General features: G+C 40.6%; 1 protein-coding gene across 1 annotated transcript in view; it reads right to left on the reverse strand.

Annotated features, from left to right (window-relative positions):
* The window catches only part of pkn1a (protein kinase N1a), a 170,975-nt gene that overhangs the window by 84,896 nt on the left and 65,512 nt on the right, over positions 1–20,567 (reverse strand). Inside the window, exons 3-4 of the mRNA XM_069927546.1 lie at positions 18,420–18,574; positions 2,145–2,274 (exon numbers count right to left, since the gene is read on the reverse strand). Coding sequence (XP_069783647.1) covers positions 2,145–2,274; positions 18,420–18,574 — 285 coding nt within the window. The remainder of the gene's footprint in view (positions 1–2,144; positions 2,275–18,419; positions 18,575–20,567) is intronic.

Here is a 20,567-nt window from a genome sequence, read left to right on the forward strand (position 1 = left end):
GTGCGTGAGAGAGAGAGAGAGAGAGAGAGAGAAAGAGAGAGAGAAAGAGAAACACACACACACACACACACACACACACACACACACACACACACACACACACAGAGCTGGGGGAAAGGTGACACAGGGAATAAGTGGGGGTTGGGGGAAGTTTTAACCATTTAACCATATAACCACTTACAGCACAGAACGGGCCAGTTCGGCCCTACTAGTCTATGCCGTAACAAATTCCCACCCTAACGGAAACCAGTTTTAACGGAAACCAGTTAAGTTGATGTTAATGCCATCCAGTTGGAGAGGGCCCAGTGGGAAGATAAGGTGTTATTCCTTCAATTTGCAAGTGATCTCAGTCTGGCAGTGCACGAGACCACAGACAGATATGTCAGCAAGCGAATGGGATGGGCAATTGAGATGGGTGGCTACTGGGAGATCCACACTTTTACAACGGACAGAGCCGAGATGCTCCACAAAGTGATCTCCCAGTCAGTGCTCGGGCTCTCCGATGTTGAGAAGACCACAACGGGAGCACTGGATACGGCAGAGGTTCACCACTCTCTGGCTGAAGAAATGGGTGCCTGAAGTTATGGCCTCTTGCCTTCGACCATGGGAAACAACTTTGCCATATCCATCCAGGCCTTTCAACATTCGTAATGCTCCTCTGAGCCCCGCCCCCCCCCCCCCCCCACCCCCATCATTCTTCCGAACACCAAGGTGTACAGTCCAAGAGCTGTCAAACACTCCTCATATGCAAATCCCTTCATTCCAGGAATCATTCCTGTGAATCTTGTCTGAACCCTCTCCAATATCAGCACTTCCTTTCTTAAATAAGGAGCTAAACACTGTACCCCATACTCCAAGAGAAACCTAACCAGTAACTTTTATATTGCCTTAGACTCACAGGACAAACAAGTTAGGCAAAGTGGTCAACCAGTCTGCATTCGGTCTCACCCACATAGAGGAGGCCACACAAGGTACATTAAATGCAGTAGATCAGGATGGTGAAGCTCTGCCTCACCTGGAAGGTGTGTTCTTGGCCCTGGATGGAGGTGAGGGGGGAAATGTAGGGACAGGTTTTTTGGTACTTCCTGCGCTACAGCGGTTATAGTTTATATTGGAAGGGTGGGTGGGGGAAGCGAAGAGTGGACTAGGATTCTCGGAGAGACTGATCCCTGTGGAAAGCAGATAGGGGTGGAGAAGTGGGAAACAAATGTCTGCAGATGCTGTAAATGTAGTAAAACTACACAGAAATGCAGGAGGAACTGAGCCAGTCTTGCCATATACATGGAAGGTAAAGATACATTAACGATATTTTGCACCTGACCCTTCAAGGAATATGCAAAGAACAGGAAGATGTCAGAATAAAAATGGAAGACTGGCCGGGGAAGGAGTCCAGTCCAACTAAAGGTGAGAATTGGATACCATGAGGAGATGTGAGAATTGATTTAGGCTCTGTGAAGGGGGAGTGGGAGAATGGGGGGCGCGAGGGGGAAATGGGGGAGTGGGGGAAAACAGGGGAGGGGGGAATAGGAGAAACAATATCTAATATTCTATCTGGGCACTCTCCAACTGGATGGCATTAACATCGACTTCTTCAGTTTCTGCTAGCCCACTCCCCATTCTCCCTCTTCCCTATCCCTCTGTGGCCTTCCGTCCAACTCTCACCCCCTTCCATCTCCATTGACAGAGCCATCCCCTCCCGTCCTCCTGCTTGCTGGTGTGCCTTCCCTCCCTCCATCCCTTATCCCCCTAACCCCACCATTTTGCCGACATCTTTCCATACCTTGAAGGTTGGGGGGGGGGGGGTCAGGCCTGCAACGTTGGTTATGAATGTATATTTTCTAATGTAAAGTATACTTTTTGACCTGCTGAGTTTCTCCAGCATTGTGTTTTTATTTTGGTGCTATTTATCTTTCAGCTTTAGTACCACAATGTACATTGGAGATAGGATCTAATAAATAATCTAACCGCCGTCTGCAATAATACATTTGAGATAGAAACACTACATTGTTCAAAGAATTGCATATTCATTCATGCTAAAAGGGCTGTTCTCTCTAAATGCTGCTTGTGAGAATAATGGCACAAAAATGTTTAACTGTTCAGCTCAGAAACTGCAGGACAGGCAATGATTATTGCAACTATTATACCTTGTCCATCCTCAATTTCCACGTGCATCTCATCGGCCTGTATTGCTTTTCGGACGTGCATGCGGATCACTTCAATTTTGGTTTTACTATCTTGTAACAGCTGTTGGGCAGCAGACAACATCTTTCGATCCTGCAAAATTAAAACAAGAATCAAAATTAAACTTCTTTGCTTATTCTTGTGGGGATGTGGTGAAGCAAAGAGGGTGAAGTCAAACAGAAGTAAACTGAATGCTAAAAATAATTTAATTGGGGTCAAATGACAAGGTGGAGTGATCCAAATGGTCTTTCTTTACACAGACACACACAGAGTGTGGCATGAAGAGGCACAGTCAGGCTGGGAACCATCAGGTTCTACAGGGTAAAAGCAAAATGGTTAAAAAGGGATTGGAATTACGGGTGATGTTGAGTACGTAGAACAGTACAGTATCTGCACCAAACGCTGCCCAAATTCAACTAAAACCATGCTGGTCCCACAATATAAATATCCCACCTGGAATATTCCTGCTTCTAACAGTTTTTTTGAATATATTTTTGTCTTTTTTTCTCCCAAAAAGATAGTAACATTTAAAATATACAATATATCAAACTTTTTTCTTACAAACACAACAAACAAAACCAAAACAGTCCCTCTCTCCCTTTCATACAAACAGATCCATTCACCAGTTGGGGAAACTACGTTTTTGTACATAATAAAAGTTATTTTTATACCCTTTTTTTGCTCCTTTTTATTTCTGTATCTGGGCCCCTATTTGGTCCAGGTATGGCTGCCAGTCCTTTATTAAGTGTCATATTTAATCTTTAAGTTTTATATATATATATATATATATATATATATATATATAAAAAGACACACACACACACACACACACACACACACACACACACACACACACACACACACAGCTGGTCATTTCCCGTGCTATAAGTAGAGGGCAGTCAGACTTCTAAGTGCTTCTAACATGTTCAGATTTATTGTCAGAGTACATACTGACATCACATACAACAGAGATTCCTTTTTCCTGCAGACGCGGCAGAATTACCACTAACTGGAATAAAGGTTAAAACCTTGTGCTTTTTGATTTTTGTTAATTTTATGACTATCCCTTCAAGGATAAGTATTGTTTGTAGTGTTACTATAGTTATTATGACATCATATGTAGCAATATCGTGATGAACTGAGAGTTTGTATCTCATTCCTTGAAGAATCGTGACAGAGATGGAAGGTCGAGATACTTTTCTTTGAATTCATCCTATATTTACATTCTCAAGTTATGAAAATCTTGATGCAAAGTTATGCAAAATATTTATATCAACCAATTAAAGACCTACATAAAGCTGCAATTACAAAGTTTGATTTGTTGGAATATTAAGATAGCAATTCGGGATATCGATGCTTACATTTCTGTGAAGATGACATATTTTGAAATTGGGAAATACTAGAAAATGGAAAGTGTCGTCTACAATTGGTAGTGCAAAAAAATAAACTGTACACAGCGTGAAACATGTGAACAAAAGAACTGTAAACAGATAATGAATGTAAACAAACTGACTATGCAATACAGAGAAAACAAAAGAAAATCAATAAAATGCACAAGCAAGAGTCCTTAACTAAGTCCTTGATTGAGTTTGATGTTGAGGAGTCTGGTGGTGGAGGGGTAGCAACCATACATGGACCTGGCGGTGTGAATCTTGTGGCACCTTTACCTCTTTCCTGATGGCAGCAGCGAGAACAGAGCGTGTGCTGGGTGGAATGTTTCCTTGATGTTCTCCAACGGCAGCGTTCCCTATAGATGTTCTCAATAGTGGGGAGGGTTTTGCCTGTGATTTCTTCTACTTCATTTCTGCATCAACCATTAGCCCAAGTGGTCTGCTCCAGTTAAAAAGAATACTCCACACACCTTTAAAATCCCCCCCACACACACAAACACACCTTAAACACCTGTCCTCCAGTATGTGATACTTTGACCCTGGTAAAAGATTCTAATTGCCTACTGTATCTCATAATTATATCAAGTTCTCAGGTCACCCCTCAGTCTCTGACACTCCAGGGAAAACATCCAAGTTTCTACAACCTCTTCCTCAAAGCTCATCCAGGTGACATTCTAGTGAATCACTTCTCAACCTTTTGCAAGCCTTCCACATCTTTCCCGTAAACACACAGAGTAAATGCTGGAGGAACTCAGCCGGTCTCGCAGCATCCATAGGAAGTAAAGGTACATTATGACATTTTGGGCCTGAGCTCTTCCTCAAGGTACAGATAGTCCCCGATTTATGATGGTCCAGCTTATGAATTTTTGAAGTTACAATGGCTCGAATCCGCACTTTCGATTTCAAGTTCTGATGTGTCCCTGCGCTTGCGATATGCGGCACGCTACTCTCGGGCGATGGCAGCATTGCGTGAGAGTAGTGTACAGCATGCTCTCTCGTGATGCTGATTCTGCATTCAACATTTAATTATAAAAAATGGTCCAATGGGAGTGCCGGAAAAGATCCTCACCATAGGTTGGGGCTACTTGTATAAAGCAAAAAGCAGGCAGGTATCTCAATAAAGAAAGGTGGAAGATTGGGAGGGGAAGGAGTCCAGACCAACAAAGAAAAGATGTTAATTGTGTATGTTGAGAAAAGGCAAGGGCACTTTTCAACTGCATGGCATTAACGTCGACTTCTCCAGTATCTGTTAAACCCTGTCCCCATCTTTGTCTTCATGACACCTTTCCTCTGTTCTCTCTCTCTCTCTTCCCTTTTCCTTCTGTCTCTTTTCATAGAGCCAAAATCAATTCTCACCTTTCCTCTCATATATCCAATTAACACCTTTTTGCTGTTAACCTGGACTCCCTCTGCCATTCTTCAGTCTTTATTCTTATTTTAGGCCTCAGGCCCAAAACGTCAGTAATATACCTTTATCTTCTGTGGACACTGCAAAACCGCAGAAGCATTTCTGTGTGCTTTCACCCTTATACTCATTCGCCTATCTCTGAAAGCAACCAAGCCATGTGCCTTCTTGACCTCCCTTGCCTGGCTACTTGCAAGGAGCTCTGGAGTGGTCACTCTGATTTTAACTGCAGACGTTCCCATTGCATGTGACCTTCCAAAGTGCAACAACTCGTACTTGTTCAGATTAAAATCCATCTGTCATTTCACTTATTCTTAAACCATTCTGTGGGGATAAGATGCTATACAGAGCAGGAGAGTGAGAGGATGAGTGAGTGCAGATTTACTAGAATGATACCAGGAATGAAAGAGTTAGCATTTGAGGAACAATTGTCAGCTCTTGGACTGTACTCGTTGGAGTACAAAAGGATAAGGGGGCATTTTGAATCCTGAAAGGCCTGGACAGAGTTGTTTCCCATGGTAGGGGAGTCTTGGACAAGAGACATAGCGTCAGGATAAAAGGACATCAATTTAAAAGAGAGATGTGTAAAAATTTCTTTAGTCAGAGGGTCGTGAGTCTGTGGAACTTGTTGCCACTGGAGCCTGTGGAAGCGAGGCCGTTGGGTATATTTAAGGCAGAGATTGGCAGGTATTTGATTAGTCAGGGCATCAAGGGTTGTGGGGCTGAGTAGGAGGATGGATCAGCTCATGATTAGAAAAGCGGAGCAGATTCAATGGGCCAATGGGCCTACTTCTGCTCCTATATGTGATAAAAGGGAAGGGGGGGGGCAATAAAGAGAGTGTGTGAGGTCATGTGACCTTCAGAAGCGAAGAGCCGCAGCAAGGGGCTGACTGAAGGAAGCAAGAAGGCAAGTGAGCATACGGAACAGAGAGCAGAGAGTGACACAGTTAGACACTGTGAAGAAGGTGCATGCCCAGCATGAAGAATGGAAGTGAGGCGTCCACCAAGTGTACACAGTAGATGTTGACTGAGTATACATTCTGCCCATCAGCTCTGCTATTCCTTCACGACCTGATCCATTCTGTCACTCAGCCCCACTCTCCTGCCTTCTCCCCATAACCTTTGATGCCCTGACTATACCTATCAAACTCTGCCTTAAATAGCCCACACTTGGCCTCCACAGCCACCCATGGTAGCAAATTCCAGAATTCACCACTCTCTGGCTAAAGAAATTCCGAGCATCTCTGTTTTAGATGGGCACCCTTCAATCCTGAAATTGTGCTCTCCTTTCCTTGACCCCTCTACCATGAGAAACAACTTTGTCACATCTACTCTGTCCAGGCCTTTCAACATTCAAAATGCTTCCACAAGGTCACCCCTCATTCTTCTGAACTCCAAGGAGTCAAGACCGTGATCCATCAAAAGCTCCTCATATGCTAAACCCTTTATTTCAGGAATCATTCTTGTGAATCTAAAAAAAAACTGAAAAAAAATTAAGGTGCTGTTCCTTGAACACAAAATGTCCTTTGCGAACAAAATTACATAATTCTCATTATCAAAGCTAGTTTTTAAATTCTAGATCTATTTATCAACTCGATTTAAATTCCCAAGTTGCCTTCTTAAAACGTGAATATCTTTGGACCATTAGTTCAGATCTCCAGCCACTTTCCCCCCTTACTTAACTACAATGCTTCAGAGCGTATAACAACCCACTACCCCTAACAATGTTGGGCGCAGGGTCCCTTGTAGTCTCACAGGGACTGAGAGGGGTGGATCAAGGAAACCGGAAACTCGAGGGTGAGAGGCACAGATGAAAGGGGCACGGACAACTCATTTATGCGTGATGTGAGTGTGTGGGAATAACAGCCTTGGCTCGGTAAAAAGGACAGGGTCAAACATTAAATATTCCTGGGCACAGTAATCAGGAAGGACAGGGAATGACAGAAAGGAGTAGCAGCAAATTTAAATTTTAAATTTAGACCTACAGCACTGCAACAGTCTCTTCTGTCCCATGAGTCTGCACTGCCTAAATACATCCAAGTGACCAATTAAACCATCAATGCTGTATGTCTTTGGAACATATTACGGTATCATAGCGCATCATCCCCTTTGATTCCAGCACTGTCAATATCGGTAAAAAGTAATGAAGGGAACATTTCACTGCTTGGTCTACTCTATGGTCGTCAGTGAGCACGAGAGAGGAGGAGGAGCACCCACAATCAAAGTGCACCATCCAGCGGATCCGTCCCAATTTACCTACTGTCCAAAGCAGCCAATAGATAATGCAATAGCCTTGATCCTCCACTCTCTCTTGACTCACGGAGAACAATGCCTCATACGCAAGGCTGTTGTGCTCGATCGTACCTCAGAGGCTGGTGGATAAACTGACCTTGATGGGATTCAACACCCCTCTCTGCAACTGGATTCTGGACCTTTTGACAGAAAGACCAATAGTCTGTCCGGGTGAGCAGCAAAACTTCAAGCATCATCACGCTGAGCACCGGTGCACCTCAGGCGGTGAGCTCAGCCGCTATTGTTCATGCCGGTGACTCATGACTGCACTAACAGAATCATCATATTTGCGGATGACACAACGGTAGTTGGCCTCATCGGCAACAATGATGAGTCAGCTTAGAGAGATGGGGGGGGATGAAACACTCGTAAAATGCTGCGAGAAGCACAACCTGTGTCTCAACAGGGAGAAGACAAAGAAGCTTGAACGTTCTCTTTGTGTGCTCCGATTTCCTCCAAAATGTATGTAGGTTAATCATCCAGCATGGGCTTGTGGGCCGGAACGTATGCTCACGTGCTGTATGTCGACATTTAAATTTAAAATTCCATTTGCATTCTTGATTTACCTGTGCCCCTAGTAAAACCAACTCTTGGGGATTTTGTTTGCGAAGCACAGAGATGATCTGACAATGGATTAGCAGCCAATGCAAATGAAAACTCAAAGGTATTCAATGGGAATATAAAGAGCAAAAGTGGAGGCCATGCAGGAGTGGGAATTAGAGATAATAAACAAGAGAACTCGCACACACGTGCTGAGGGCACAGAGTATTCAATGAAGGTGTCCGCATTTGTTTTCACCAGGAAAGAGGATACTTCCAAGTAGTAGAGAAGGGGGAAGAGAGCTGAGCCATGAAATACATTAAAAATTGATAGCGGGCACATGTTCGGAAAGTTAGCCAGAATTAAAAGTAGGTAAACCAACATTTTCAGAAACATTGAGGAAGGACAGGAGCTTAACAAAGGATTTTGACAGTCTGATAAGGGAAAAGTATAGTAAATTGGTATCAAAGGAGTTGCCTAAGGTTTTAGGGAATATCAGAGATAACAAGAAAACATTTCCAAGAGCAGAATGGAGCCATGCAATGGCTTTGACATGTGTAATTAAGGAGAATCTGAAAACTTTTCATGAGTATAGTAAAAGCAAGAGAGTGGATGAGCAAAGAGTAAATCCCCTCAGAGACAAAGGGACCATTTCTGAATCAGGGGTTCTACACAGAACCGTCAATGAATACATCTCATCAAAATTCACCAGGAAGAACTACATGGAGGCTGGAGAGTTGAAGGAAGGCATTTGGAAATTGTGGAAAGAAGGGATCTGTGACAACTACCCTCACATTTAAAATTTAGACACAGAGCACAGTAATAGGCCCTTCTGGCCCATAAGCCTGTGCCACCCAAATACCCCAATTAACTTACAACCCCTGTACGTTTTGAAGGGTGGGTAGGAGGAAACTGGAGCACCCAGAGGAAACCTACGCAGTTATAGGGAGAACGTACAAACTCCTTACAGACAGCACCTGATTTGAATGTGGGTTGCTAGTCCTGTAATAGCGTTGCGCTAACCGTGCTGCCCAAGGGGTGGATAAATCTCTGTCAGCCATGCAAGGTTTGGGGAGGATGCCTCATGTCTCCTTGGTTGTGAAGAGCAGCAGGGATAAGTCAGGAAGTTACAGACCAGTGAGACTTACGTCAGTGGCAGGGAAACTGTCGGGAGACGATCCTGGGGAAAACGATTTAGGTTTACACGAAAAAGAAATAACTGAATACTTTACAACCAATGTTTTAATGAGGTAATGGATGGAATTGATGAGGGGAAGGCAATCAATGAGAAAAACATGGTCCGGCAGAGTTTTTAAATAAGGAGTCACATAACTCATCGACAAAGTTGTCATGAAGAGAACATCGACAGCATGCATGCAAAGTTGCCAACTTAACAGACAACGAGCAGTTGAGGGGAACAATTGTTTTTCAGACTTAAGGATGTTAATAAATGATAAATGATAATGATAGTGATCATGTTGCATAGCCATTAGGGAAGGCTTTGATTATAGTTAGTTCGATTAATCTTGGCTGCCAGCAGGGGCCTGACACACAGTATCCATATTGGTAATGGAGGTTTGCAGCCTCATGACCTGCCTCATGATGCTATTTACAACAACTTTAAAGTAAAGAACTTTTTCCTTTATCCATGTGTTGTCTAAACTCACACATATGAATACAAGACGAAACATGGTGTCAAAAGTGGGATGAAAGCAATACTTTAAAAGGTAAAATCTAAAGTCAGCAACTGATCAGTGAAGAGAAGCTAATGATGTGGAAAAATGGAAGGATTACATCCACCAGTGAAACTTCAGTTGACAGGTGATGAGGCTGAAAATTGGAACAGATTTAAACAACATTTTGATGGTATTTAGTGGCAGTCAGAGCTGACGAGAAAAGTGATAAAGAGAAAGCATCAGTTTTCTTACATGTCATGGGTGAAGAAGTCCTGGAGATGTATAATAATTTCACATTTGCTACTAAAGGAGACAAAATGAAATTGGAAAACATAATGGAACAGTTTGAGGCATACTGGATACCTAAACATAATGTGATATTAGAGATGCACAGATTTTTCAGATGTATATAGAAAACAGAAGAAAGTATTAATCAGTGTGTGATTGAATTGAGAAACAGAAGGAAAATGTGTGAATTTGGTGGACTCGTTGATAAAAGACAGACTTGAGTGTGGAATTCCAGATAATAGTCTAGCGAAAGACTGCTAAGAGAGCAAAATCTAGACCTGGAAAAAGCCTTAGCACTCTGTAGGGCTACAGAAACTGTAAAAACACAGGCAAAAGAGCTGTTCAGTAAAACTAGCTGCAACGTGGATCGAGTAAGCAAGAACAGACATAAACCATTTAACAAAAAGAGCACCAAAGTGGAAAGAGAGGCTTGGCCAGTGAACAAAAATGAAAGGGACAATCGAAAGCCATATAGTCGATGCGGTACATAACACTTACCAAAAGTGTGTCAAGCGCATGGTAAAACATGCTATATGTGCAACAAAAGCAACCATTATGCACATTGCTGTTGGAACCAAGTACAACAAAACAAGATTCATGCAGTAAATGAAAGGGAAACAGAGGAATTCTATGTAGATGTTGTGACTGAAAACAAGAAAGAAAACAGAGACTGGATGTTGACATTAAAAGTGAATGACATATACATTTCAGTTAAATTGGATATCAGAGCACAAATTAATGTAAATCAGAGACTGATTTTAAGAAGATTAGGCCCAAATCAAAGATGTATGGAACAAAAGTGAAGATGACAGGATATTCAGTTACCGATATACCAGTGCAAGGAGAATGCATGGTCAAAGTGAAACACAAGGATAAAGAGCACATGCTAACATTCATTGTGGTACCAAAGGATGTACAGGCCATACTAGGTCTAACAGCCTATGAGAAACTGAACCTGGTAAAAAGAGTCCTCGTTGTGGAAAGCATGATGGATGGCCCAACATGAAGCCTATGATTAACTCATGAAAGAGTACAATGACCTATTTCAGGGTCTAGGCTGCCTTCCTGGAGAACACATGATCAGAGTGGATAAATGTGCCACCGATAATACATCCATGCAGAAAAGTTCCATTTGCGCTTCAAAAGCAACTAAAAGCAGAGTTGGACAGGATGGAAAGTCTAAACATGACTCAAAAGATAGATGAGCCAACGGAGTGGGTGAGTTCACTCATTGTTGTGGACAAAAAGAAAGGAAAGCTTACAATTTACATGGTTCCGAGAGATCTAAACAGAACAATAAAGAGAGAACACTTTAAGCTTCTGACGCGTGAAGAAATCATGTCACAGTTTCCAAATGCAGAATTTTTCAGCAAGTTAGATGCATCATCAGGATTTAGGCAGTTATAAGTGGATGAAGCAAGTTCAAGACTGTCCATGTTCAATAGTCCATTTGTCAGATACAGATTCCTAAGGTGACAATTCGGAAATGCCTCAGCTCCTGAAGTGTATCACAAAACTATCCATATAGTCTATGAGCACCTGGACAGAGTTGATACCTCAATGGATGACATCATAGTCTAGGGAACTACGAGAATGGAACATGATGAGAGACTAAGGAAAGTCCTGGAAGCAACAAAGAAAGCAAATCTGAAGCTGAATAAAGAGAAATGCCAGCTCAGGGTGACAGAACTAAAATTCGTAGGACATATTATTGGCAGTAAGGGCATCAAACCAGATCCCAGAAAGGTGTCCGGCATTGGGAACATGCCAAGGCCACAATGCAAAAATGACGTACAGAATGGTCAACTATATGGATAAATTCATATCCAACCTCTCAGAAAAGATGGCTCCATTGAGAAGACTAACAGAAAAGAACATTAAATGGGAGTGGAATCTTGAGCATGAAAAATCATGAATGATCTAAAGAAACTGTTCACAAAGGAACCCGTTCTGAGGTTTTACAACCCAGCGAGACCCGTCAAGATATCATCAGATGCATCACATAGTGGGCTCGGTGCAGTTCTTCTGCAAAAATATGATGTCTGGCAACCCATTGTGTACTCATCAAGCTCAATGACAGACGCGGAGACGCGGTACGCTTAAATTGTAAAGGAGCTGCTCAGCATCACATACACCTGTGAAAGATTTCATCAGTTTGTGTTAGGACAAGCAATCAGTGTAGAGACTGACCATATGCCCCTGATTCAATTGTTCCAAAACCCATTAAATGAATGTCCACTGAAAATACACTACTATTTGGAGGCCTATATACCACCCCCACTAACGTTTTCCGCCCCTTGCTATTCCTCAGTTCTACCCATATAGATGACTGAAATAGGGATTGTATCCTTGGGAAGATGTTCATTTTAATACAGTTTATCCTTCCTATCAGTGTTAGTGGTAAGTCTTTCCAATGCTCTAAGTCGTCTTGTAATTTTTTTCATTAATGGATGATAATTTAGTTTATATAGATGGCCGAGATTTTTATTTAGTTGTATACCTAGCTATCGCTTTGCTTCTGTTTGCCATCTGAATGGTGATTCCTTCTTAAATTTTGTGAAATCCGCATTATTCATTGGCATTGCTTCACTTTTATTTGCATTGATCTCGTACCCAATACTTCTCCATATTCCTTCAATTTCCTATGTAATTCTTTTATTGATATTTCTGGTTCTGTTAAGTATATTATAACGTCATCTGCAAATAGACTGATTTTATATTCCTTCTCTTTTATTTTTATCCCTCTTATTTTATTTTCTGTTCTTATCAGTTCTGCTAGTGGTTCTATAGCTAACGCGAACAGTGAGGGAGATAGTGGACATCCCTGCCTTGTTGATCTGCTTAAGTTAAATTGCTTTGATATATATCCATTTACTGTCACTTTCACCAATGGCCCCTTATATAATGCTTTAATCCAATTAATATATTTCTCTGGTAGGCAGAATTTTTGTAGTACTTTGAATAAATAATTCCATTCTACTCTGTCAAAGGCCTTCTCTGCGTCTAAAGCAACTGCTACTGTTGGAGCTTTATTCCCTTCTACTGCATGAATTAAGTTAATAAATTTACAAATATTGTCTGTTGTACGTCTTTTTTTAATAAATCCAGTTTGGTCTAGGTTTACTATTTTTGGTACATAGTCGGCTAATCTGTTTGCTAATAGTTTAGCTATTATCTTATAATCTGTGTTAAGTAAAGATATTGGTCTATATGACGCTGGTGCGAGTGGATCTTTCCCTGTCTTTGGTATTACTGTAATTATTGCTGTTTTGCATGAATCTAGTAAGCTTTGTGTTTTATCAATCTGGTTGATTACTTCCAGGAGGGGAGGAATTAATAAATCTTTAAATGTTTTATAGAATTCTATTGGGAGTCCATCCTCTCCTGGTGTTTTATTGTTCGGTAATTTTTTTAATATCTCCTGTAATTCTTCTATTTCAAATGATTTTATTAATTTATTTTACTCCTCTATTTGTAATTTCGGAAGTTAATTTTAGTTAGAAATTCATCTATTTTGTCTTCTTTCCCTTCGTTTTCAGTTTGATATAGTTGTTCGTAGAATTCCCTGAAGTTTTCATTGATCTCCGTTGGATTATATGTAATTTGTTTGTCCTCTTTCCTTAATGCCAATACCATTCTTTTAGTTTGTTCTGTCTTAAGCTGCCACGCTAGAATTTTGTGGGTTTTTTCTCCTAGCTCATAATATTTATGTTTTGTCTTCATTATGTTCTTCTCACCTTATATCTTTGTAGTGTTTCATATTTTATTTTTTTGTCTGCCAATTCTCTTCTTTTAGTTGTATCTTCCTTTATTGCTAATTCTTTTTCTGTATTTGTTATTTCCCTTTCCAACTGTTCTGTTTCCCGATTGTAGTCCTCCTTCATCTTAGTTACATAACTTATTATTTGCCCTCTGATGAACGCTTTCATTGCGTCCCATAGTATAAACTTATCTTTCACTGATTCCGTATTTATTTCAAAGTACATTTTAATTTGTCGTTCATTGAATTCTCTAAAATCCTGTCTTTTAAGTAGCATGGAGTTTAATCTCCATCTATACATTCTTGGTAGGATGTCCTCTAACTCAATTGCCAATAAGAGGGGTGAGTGACCCCGATAATAGTCTAGCTTTATATTCCGTTTTCCTAACTCTCCCTTGGATGTGGGCTGATAACAGGAATAGGTCTATCCTTGAGTATGTTTTGTGTCTACCCGAATAATATGAATATTCCTTTTCCTTTGGGTGTTGTTTCCTCCATATATCCAAAAGTTGCATTTCTTGCATCGATTTAATTATAAATTTGGTTACTTTGTTCTTTCTGTTAGTTTTTTTTCCAGTTTTATCCATGTTTGAGTCCAAATTAAGGTTAAAATCCCCTCCTATTAGTATGTTCCTTTGCGTATCTGCTATCTTCAAAAAGATATCTTGCATAAATTTTTGATCTTCTTCATTAGGTGAGTATACATTGAGTAAATTCCAAAATTCTGAATATATCTGACATTTTATCATTACATATCTCCCTGCTGGATCTATTATTTCCTCTTCTATTTTAATTGGTACATTTTTATTGATTGATATAGCTACTCCTCTGGCTTTTGAATTATATGATGCTGCTGTTACATGTCCTATCCAATCTCTCTTTAATTTCTTGTGTTCCACTTCAGTTAGATGTGTTTCTTGTATGACTGCTATATCAATTTTTTCTTTTTTCAGTAAATTTAACAGTTTCTTCCTTTTGATTTGGTTATGTATTCCATTAATATTTAAAGTCATATCGTTCAACATAGTCATTTCATACTTTGTTTATCTTTCCTTTCCGTTTACTCATCACCACCTTCCCTTCTTATCCATTTCTGCTTTCTTTTTTTTAAACATTATAAGACAACATTTTTAAAACATAAAATATTCCCACTATTCTCATATCTAAAATTCCTTTAACCCCAATAGTCCCTCCGCTTTCTGAGTTGCCCTTTGTCCCTAGTCGGGCAACCACATCTCCCCTCTCCATTTGGATTTGCGAATCCGCTCGCAAGAGTCAACTGATTTCGCACTGACTGTTATTCTTCCCCACCCAGCCCCACCCCAGAAAAGATTTTAATCTTCATATATAACAAAGGTCACTCTCTTAATTCCCTCCTTACTTCCTTTCTTCCCTTTCTTTCTCTTCTTAGTTCTTACTTATACTCTATTTTTATATATATATATATATATATATATATATATATATATACACACACACACACACACACACACACACACACACACACACACACACATATATATATATATATAAAATAGTTTCCTTTGCTGCCCCGGGATTGCTATTTTAAGTACCGCTGGGTATTTTAACATAAATTTATAACCTTTTTTCCATAGGGTCGTTTTTGCTGCATTAAACTCCTTTCTCTTCTTCAGGAGTTCAAAACTTATATCTGGATAGAAAAAAATTTTTTGACCCTTGTATTCCAGTGGTTTTTTGTCTTCTTATTTTTTTCATTGGCTTCTCCAATATATTTTCTCTTGTTGTATATCTTAGGAATTTTACTAGAATGCATCTTGGTTTTTGTTGTGGTTGTGGTTTAGGGGCTAATGTTCTGTGTGCCCTTTCTATTTCCATTGCTTCCTGTAATTCTGGCCTTCCTAGGACCCTGGGGATCCATTCTTTTATAAAATCTTTCATATTTTTGCCTTCTTCATCTTCCTTAAGGCCCACTATCTTTATATTGTTTCTTCTATTATAATTTTCCATTATATCTATCTTCTTAGCTCACAGCTCCTGTGTTTCTTTAACTTTTTTATCAGATTCTTCTAATTTCTTTTTTAAGTCATCTACCTCCATTTCTATGGCTGTTTCTCGTTCTTCCACCTTGTCTACTCTTTTTCCTATATCTGTCATGATCATCTCAATCTATTCACTTTTTCTTCTGTACTTTTTATTCTTTTTATTTCAAAGAATTCTTGTGACTGCCATTCTTTTACTGTTTCCATATATTCTTTAAAAAATATATATCCATGTACTTGCCCTTCCCTTCATCTTCCATTTCTCTGTGTTCTTCCTCCTCTTCTTCCGAGTCCACTCCAGGATCTGTGTTCTTTACCTCTGTCTCTTCTCATCTTCTTGTTGGGTTGTTTATTTTATTTTGTTGGGTATTTTTGTTCTTCTTATTTTTTATTAAAAGTGTCTTGGTGTTGATCTTCTTCCTCTGGGTTGGTCATCTGTTGTTTCTTTGATTTCCTATTTTTATTCTCTTCCTTCTTGTTCCCGTTATTTTCTATGTTTTCCTGTTGAGAATCTTGCTGTCCTGTTATACTTGTCTGATTCAGCTGTGGAGATTTACTCCTCAGCTGGTCCCCACTCCCTTCGGTGTTGTTTTTGTCTTGTGCATCGCGCATGCAAGAGGATTCGCGCATGCGCAGTTGCGCACTTTTGTTTGGCTCCTTGAGCCATATTTGTAGTCCTGAGTTCGGGGTTTCCACTGACCTCAGGGAGCAGATTTCACTCTCTACAGCGAGCTTCCTCGTACCAGTAAGGCCTTCACCTTCCTCTTCCGACGTTCTTCTTTCTTCTTTTCTTCCCGTTGTTTTTGGTTTTTCTTTCTTTGCTGCCATTTTCTCCACACTTTCACTTTCAATTTGTTCTGGTTTCTGTGTTAGTGACTTTGTTTTTTCTCTACCTTTTTTTTACTTTTCTGGAGAGGGCTGGTATTTTCTTACTGATCACTACTCCATCACGTGACTTCCCCACACTTGGACAAGTTAATGTTAATGTTAATGCCGTCTGAGAGCCCAGACGGAAAAAAGTCATGGATCCAGTAAAAGCATACAAGAATGGTTCCTCGGGTGAGAGGTTTGGTGGAAGTATAGAAGATGGTGAGCCTGTACAAAGGGGATAGTGGGAGCCTTTGGCCTTTGGTGGAGAGGTCACAGGTGTAAAATGAAGACAAAAAGCATTGAGCGTGACAAGAAGCAGCACTTTTTTAAAACCTATTTTTAGTCCGATGAGACAGTTATGCATTTTTACCTTTGTTATATAAAGGACACTTCTTGACCTTTTGAGTTTCTCCAGCATTGTGTTTTTTACTTTGAACTGCCAGATCTGTTAAGAGCTGATTCATTTGGCACCTTTGTAGTGCCACCCAACACAATGGAGGATGTCCTCAGCTTGAAGATGAATCTCAACAAAGGTTCAATGCTACGATGGATGGAAGCAACAATCTTGCAGTTCTGTCCTGGCTACCTTAATCTATGAAAAACCACTTGTGGTAAGGGACAGTGATGTTCCCACCCAATGAACAATTCATGCCTTGCTAGTTTTGGTGCTTCTCCCAAGTGTTATTCAACATGGAGGGAGCACTGATGCACCAGCTGCAGGAGATGGTAATCCAGAGAATTCCTTGCTCAGGTTTGGCCTGATGCTAGAATGGAAATGTCATCCATTGCCTCACAAGTAAGACCAGACAGAATAAGTGGTAATTTCTTCACTACTAAATGCATAAATCTATGTATCTGAAATATCCAGTCTTTCAGACAGAACTGGACGAGTTTCTTTTGACACCAATAACATTATGGATTTTGTGCCTTCATATTTTCTTATCACATAATGATCTTTTGATACAACCTATTTTTGTGATTTCCTGTTATATTTTGAGTCTACTAGTTTATTACCCACAAAGCCAGCTGTTTTGGTCAGTCCAAGCATGTCTGGACTGGCACCAAGTGCAGGTGCTATGCAAATGTTGTCTTAGGCTTGGGCCTGCTTGGAAGGCATTTAAAGATGTTGTTGAGAATTTTCTTGGTAACTATAGAACTACATCCAGATGATTGACCACGCGCTTCAAGCATCCAAAACCACGAAGTGCAACGTGTCGTTGAAAATTCATTTTCTGCTTTTGTACTTGGACGTCCTCCCTGCTGACCTTGGTGCAGTCAGTGACACACATGGTGAAAGGTTTCACCAGGACATTGTGGCTGTGGAAAAGTGGTATCAGGGCATCTCGAATCCATCAATGCTGGCCCACTATTGTTAGACACTGACACAAGAGCCATCAGATGCCGAGTATAAATGAAAATCAGTGGCAAAATATTTTCGGTCAGTTGAACGAACTCAATGTGCCAGCATCATTATGCAATTAAACATGCTAAATTCAATAAAAATTAATTTAATGTTTCTCCAACTTCCTACGTGATACAGCAAATCTAAAATTATCTTTGTTTCACCTTGAAGTTGCCTATCATAATCCCCAATTTATTTTCAGGAAGCAAACTTTTTGAAAATATTTGTTGTCCTGTGTAATTATTTGGCACTCATTGTTTCCAAGATCACATCAAGTCTAATAGTAGAACATATGTTCATAATTTAAATATATGTAATATGCTTCTTGGTCCATTCACATATCAAATTAACCATTTCTTCTTCACTGTCCTCAGCTCAGTAGTATCCATGTCTTACACTGATCATTGAGTGACACAGGGTTATTCCTGCATCAATTTTCTCAATTTTGACAGCGGAAGAATTATATTCAATGTCTACTTTTGTTGTTGCAAACATCTGAACCAACTTTTTTTGCATCAGAAATTAAGAGTGATCTTTGCATTCGTTGCTTTTTTTTCCTGAATAAAGATCAATTTCAAGAAGCTCATTCTTACTTTTATAGGTCCACTGGAGTACATCTGGATCATATTCTCAGCTCCCTGTTTCACCTTCATCTCTATATCAAGCTGCTTTTCAAGAGCCACAATCCGGTTCTTGTTCGCGGTCGATCGAGCTTCCCGGCTCAAAGCACCAGGAGACTGAGGTCCATCTGCAGAGAGGAAACAAAAAAAAATCAGATTTTAATTTGTAAATGGTGAACAATATTGAGACTAAGTCAATGAAACTCATCTCAGATTTATTGTCAGAGTACATACATGCCATCACATACAACCCTGAGATTCTTTTACCTGCAGGCCAGGCAGAATTACTACTTATTGCCAGTACAAAATAAAACTGACTCAACATACACGTAAACAAATAAAGAAATGTAAACAAACTGACTGTGCAATACAGAGAGAGAAAAAAACAATACAGTGCAAAAATAAAAGTCCTTACATGAGTTGCTGATTGAGTTTGTTGTTGAGGAGTCTGATGGTGGAGGAGTTGCAGGTGTTCCTGAACTGGAGGAGTCTTGTGGCACTGATACCTCCTATGGTAGCAGCGAGAACAGAGTGTGTGCTGGGTGATTGCTGCTGCTCTCTGATGGCATTGTTTCCTGTAGATATTCTCGATAGTGAGGAGGGTTTTTGGCTGTGATATCCTTGCCTGTGTCCACCAACTTTTGCAAGGCTTTCCGCTCAGGGTTATTGGTGCTCCCATACCAGGCCGTGATGAAACCGGTCAGCTACCAACCATCTGTAAAAATTTCTCCAGCGTTTCCAATGTCATACCAAACATCCGCAAACTCCTGAGGAAGTAGAGGCACTGACCTGCTTTCTTCACACGGCCATTTGTGTGTTGGGTCCAGGAAAGATCCTCTGAGATAGTAACTCCCAAGAACTTAAATCACCTTCTCCACTTCACTGATTCCGCAATGATCACTGGATCGTACACCTCTGGTTTTTTCCCTTCCTGAAGTCAACAATCAGCTCCTTAGTTTTGGTGACATTGAGTGCAAGGTTGTTGTTGGTGTTGCCATGCACACCGTTAAGCATTAAATACGACAATAAAACTCGGTAAACTTTCCCAACAACGCAACAGACCTGTTGTCGTCCTGCTGGCATGAGTACATGACAATGAACGAACTTGGTGATGGCACTCCCACAGTGCTGTTTGGGCTGAGAATTCCAAGTTTTCGACCCAGCAAAAAAAATGAAGGACTTGGCATTTCCAAACACGTGGTATGTTCCAATGCACCAGAACTGTTTGTAGAGAGAATGACCATTTTGGGTGATATTTGCCAATCAAGTGCCTTGATGGTGTCAAGTTATTTAAAGAGTTAATGGAGCTGTAGTCACCCAGGCGAGAGTATTCTGTCATGTGCCTCATAGATTGGGAGGAGAAAGACCTTTGGAAGTCTAGAAGGGAGTCTCTCACCACAGCATACTCAGCTTTTGATCTGTTCCTGTTGTCATGGCTGGTCCAGTCCAGTTTCTGGTCCTGGTATTGATGGAAGAGGATTTGACAGTGGGAATCCCATTAAACGGCAAGGGAGGTGGTTAGACATTCTCTTAATGGAACGAGTCATTGCCTGGCAATGGTTGCATTTAAGGTTGCTTCATTCGTCGAGTTGCAAATGGAGTTGAACATTGTGAATCATCAGTATCTGACCTTATGATGGAAGCAAGGACATTAACGAAGCAGCAGAGATGGAGGAGCATTCACATGGAGAGCAATGATGTCATTGGTCTGGATGATTCGCTTCAGACAATTACAAACGCATCCTTTGTACATGGTACAATTCCAACCCTCAATTTCCCCTTGATGTCCACTAACTCCAGATTTACCAGAGTGCCTTCATGCATGACTCATTCACTCTAGAATTCAACGCTTTAGGTTGCAATGAGATCTTGTCTTGAGTGGTCTCAGCACAGCCCAACTGGACAACAATGAATAGACTATTGGGGAGTAAATCCTACTCAGAAGCAGTTGGTAACAGCTTCCATCACTTTGCTGTTGACCAATGGTGACAGTGAGCTTTTTGTGAACAGGACACACATTGTTGTCTTGATGCTAATGTTAAAACAATACCGCAGCATATCTGGCCACAGGCACAGCTAATCATGGACACCCACTTCCGATCCCAGATCTAAATCTTGGCC

The sequence above is a fragment of the Narcine bancroftii genome, chromosome 3, assembly GCF_036971445.1.
Source record: "Narcine bancroftii isolate sNarBan1 chromosome 3, sNarBan1.hap1, whole genome shotgun sequence".
Classification (NCBI taxonomy): domain Eukaryota; kingdom Metazoa; phylum Chordata; class Chondrichthyes; order Torpediniformes; family Narcinidae; genus Narcine; species Narcine bancroftii.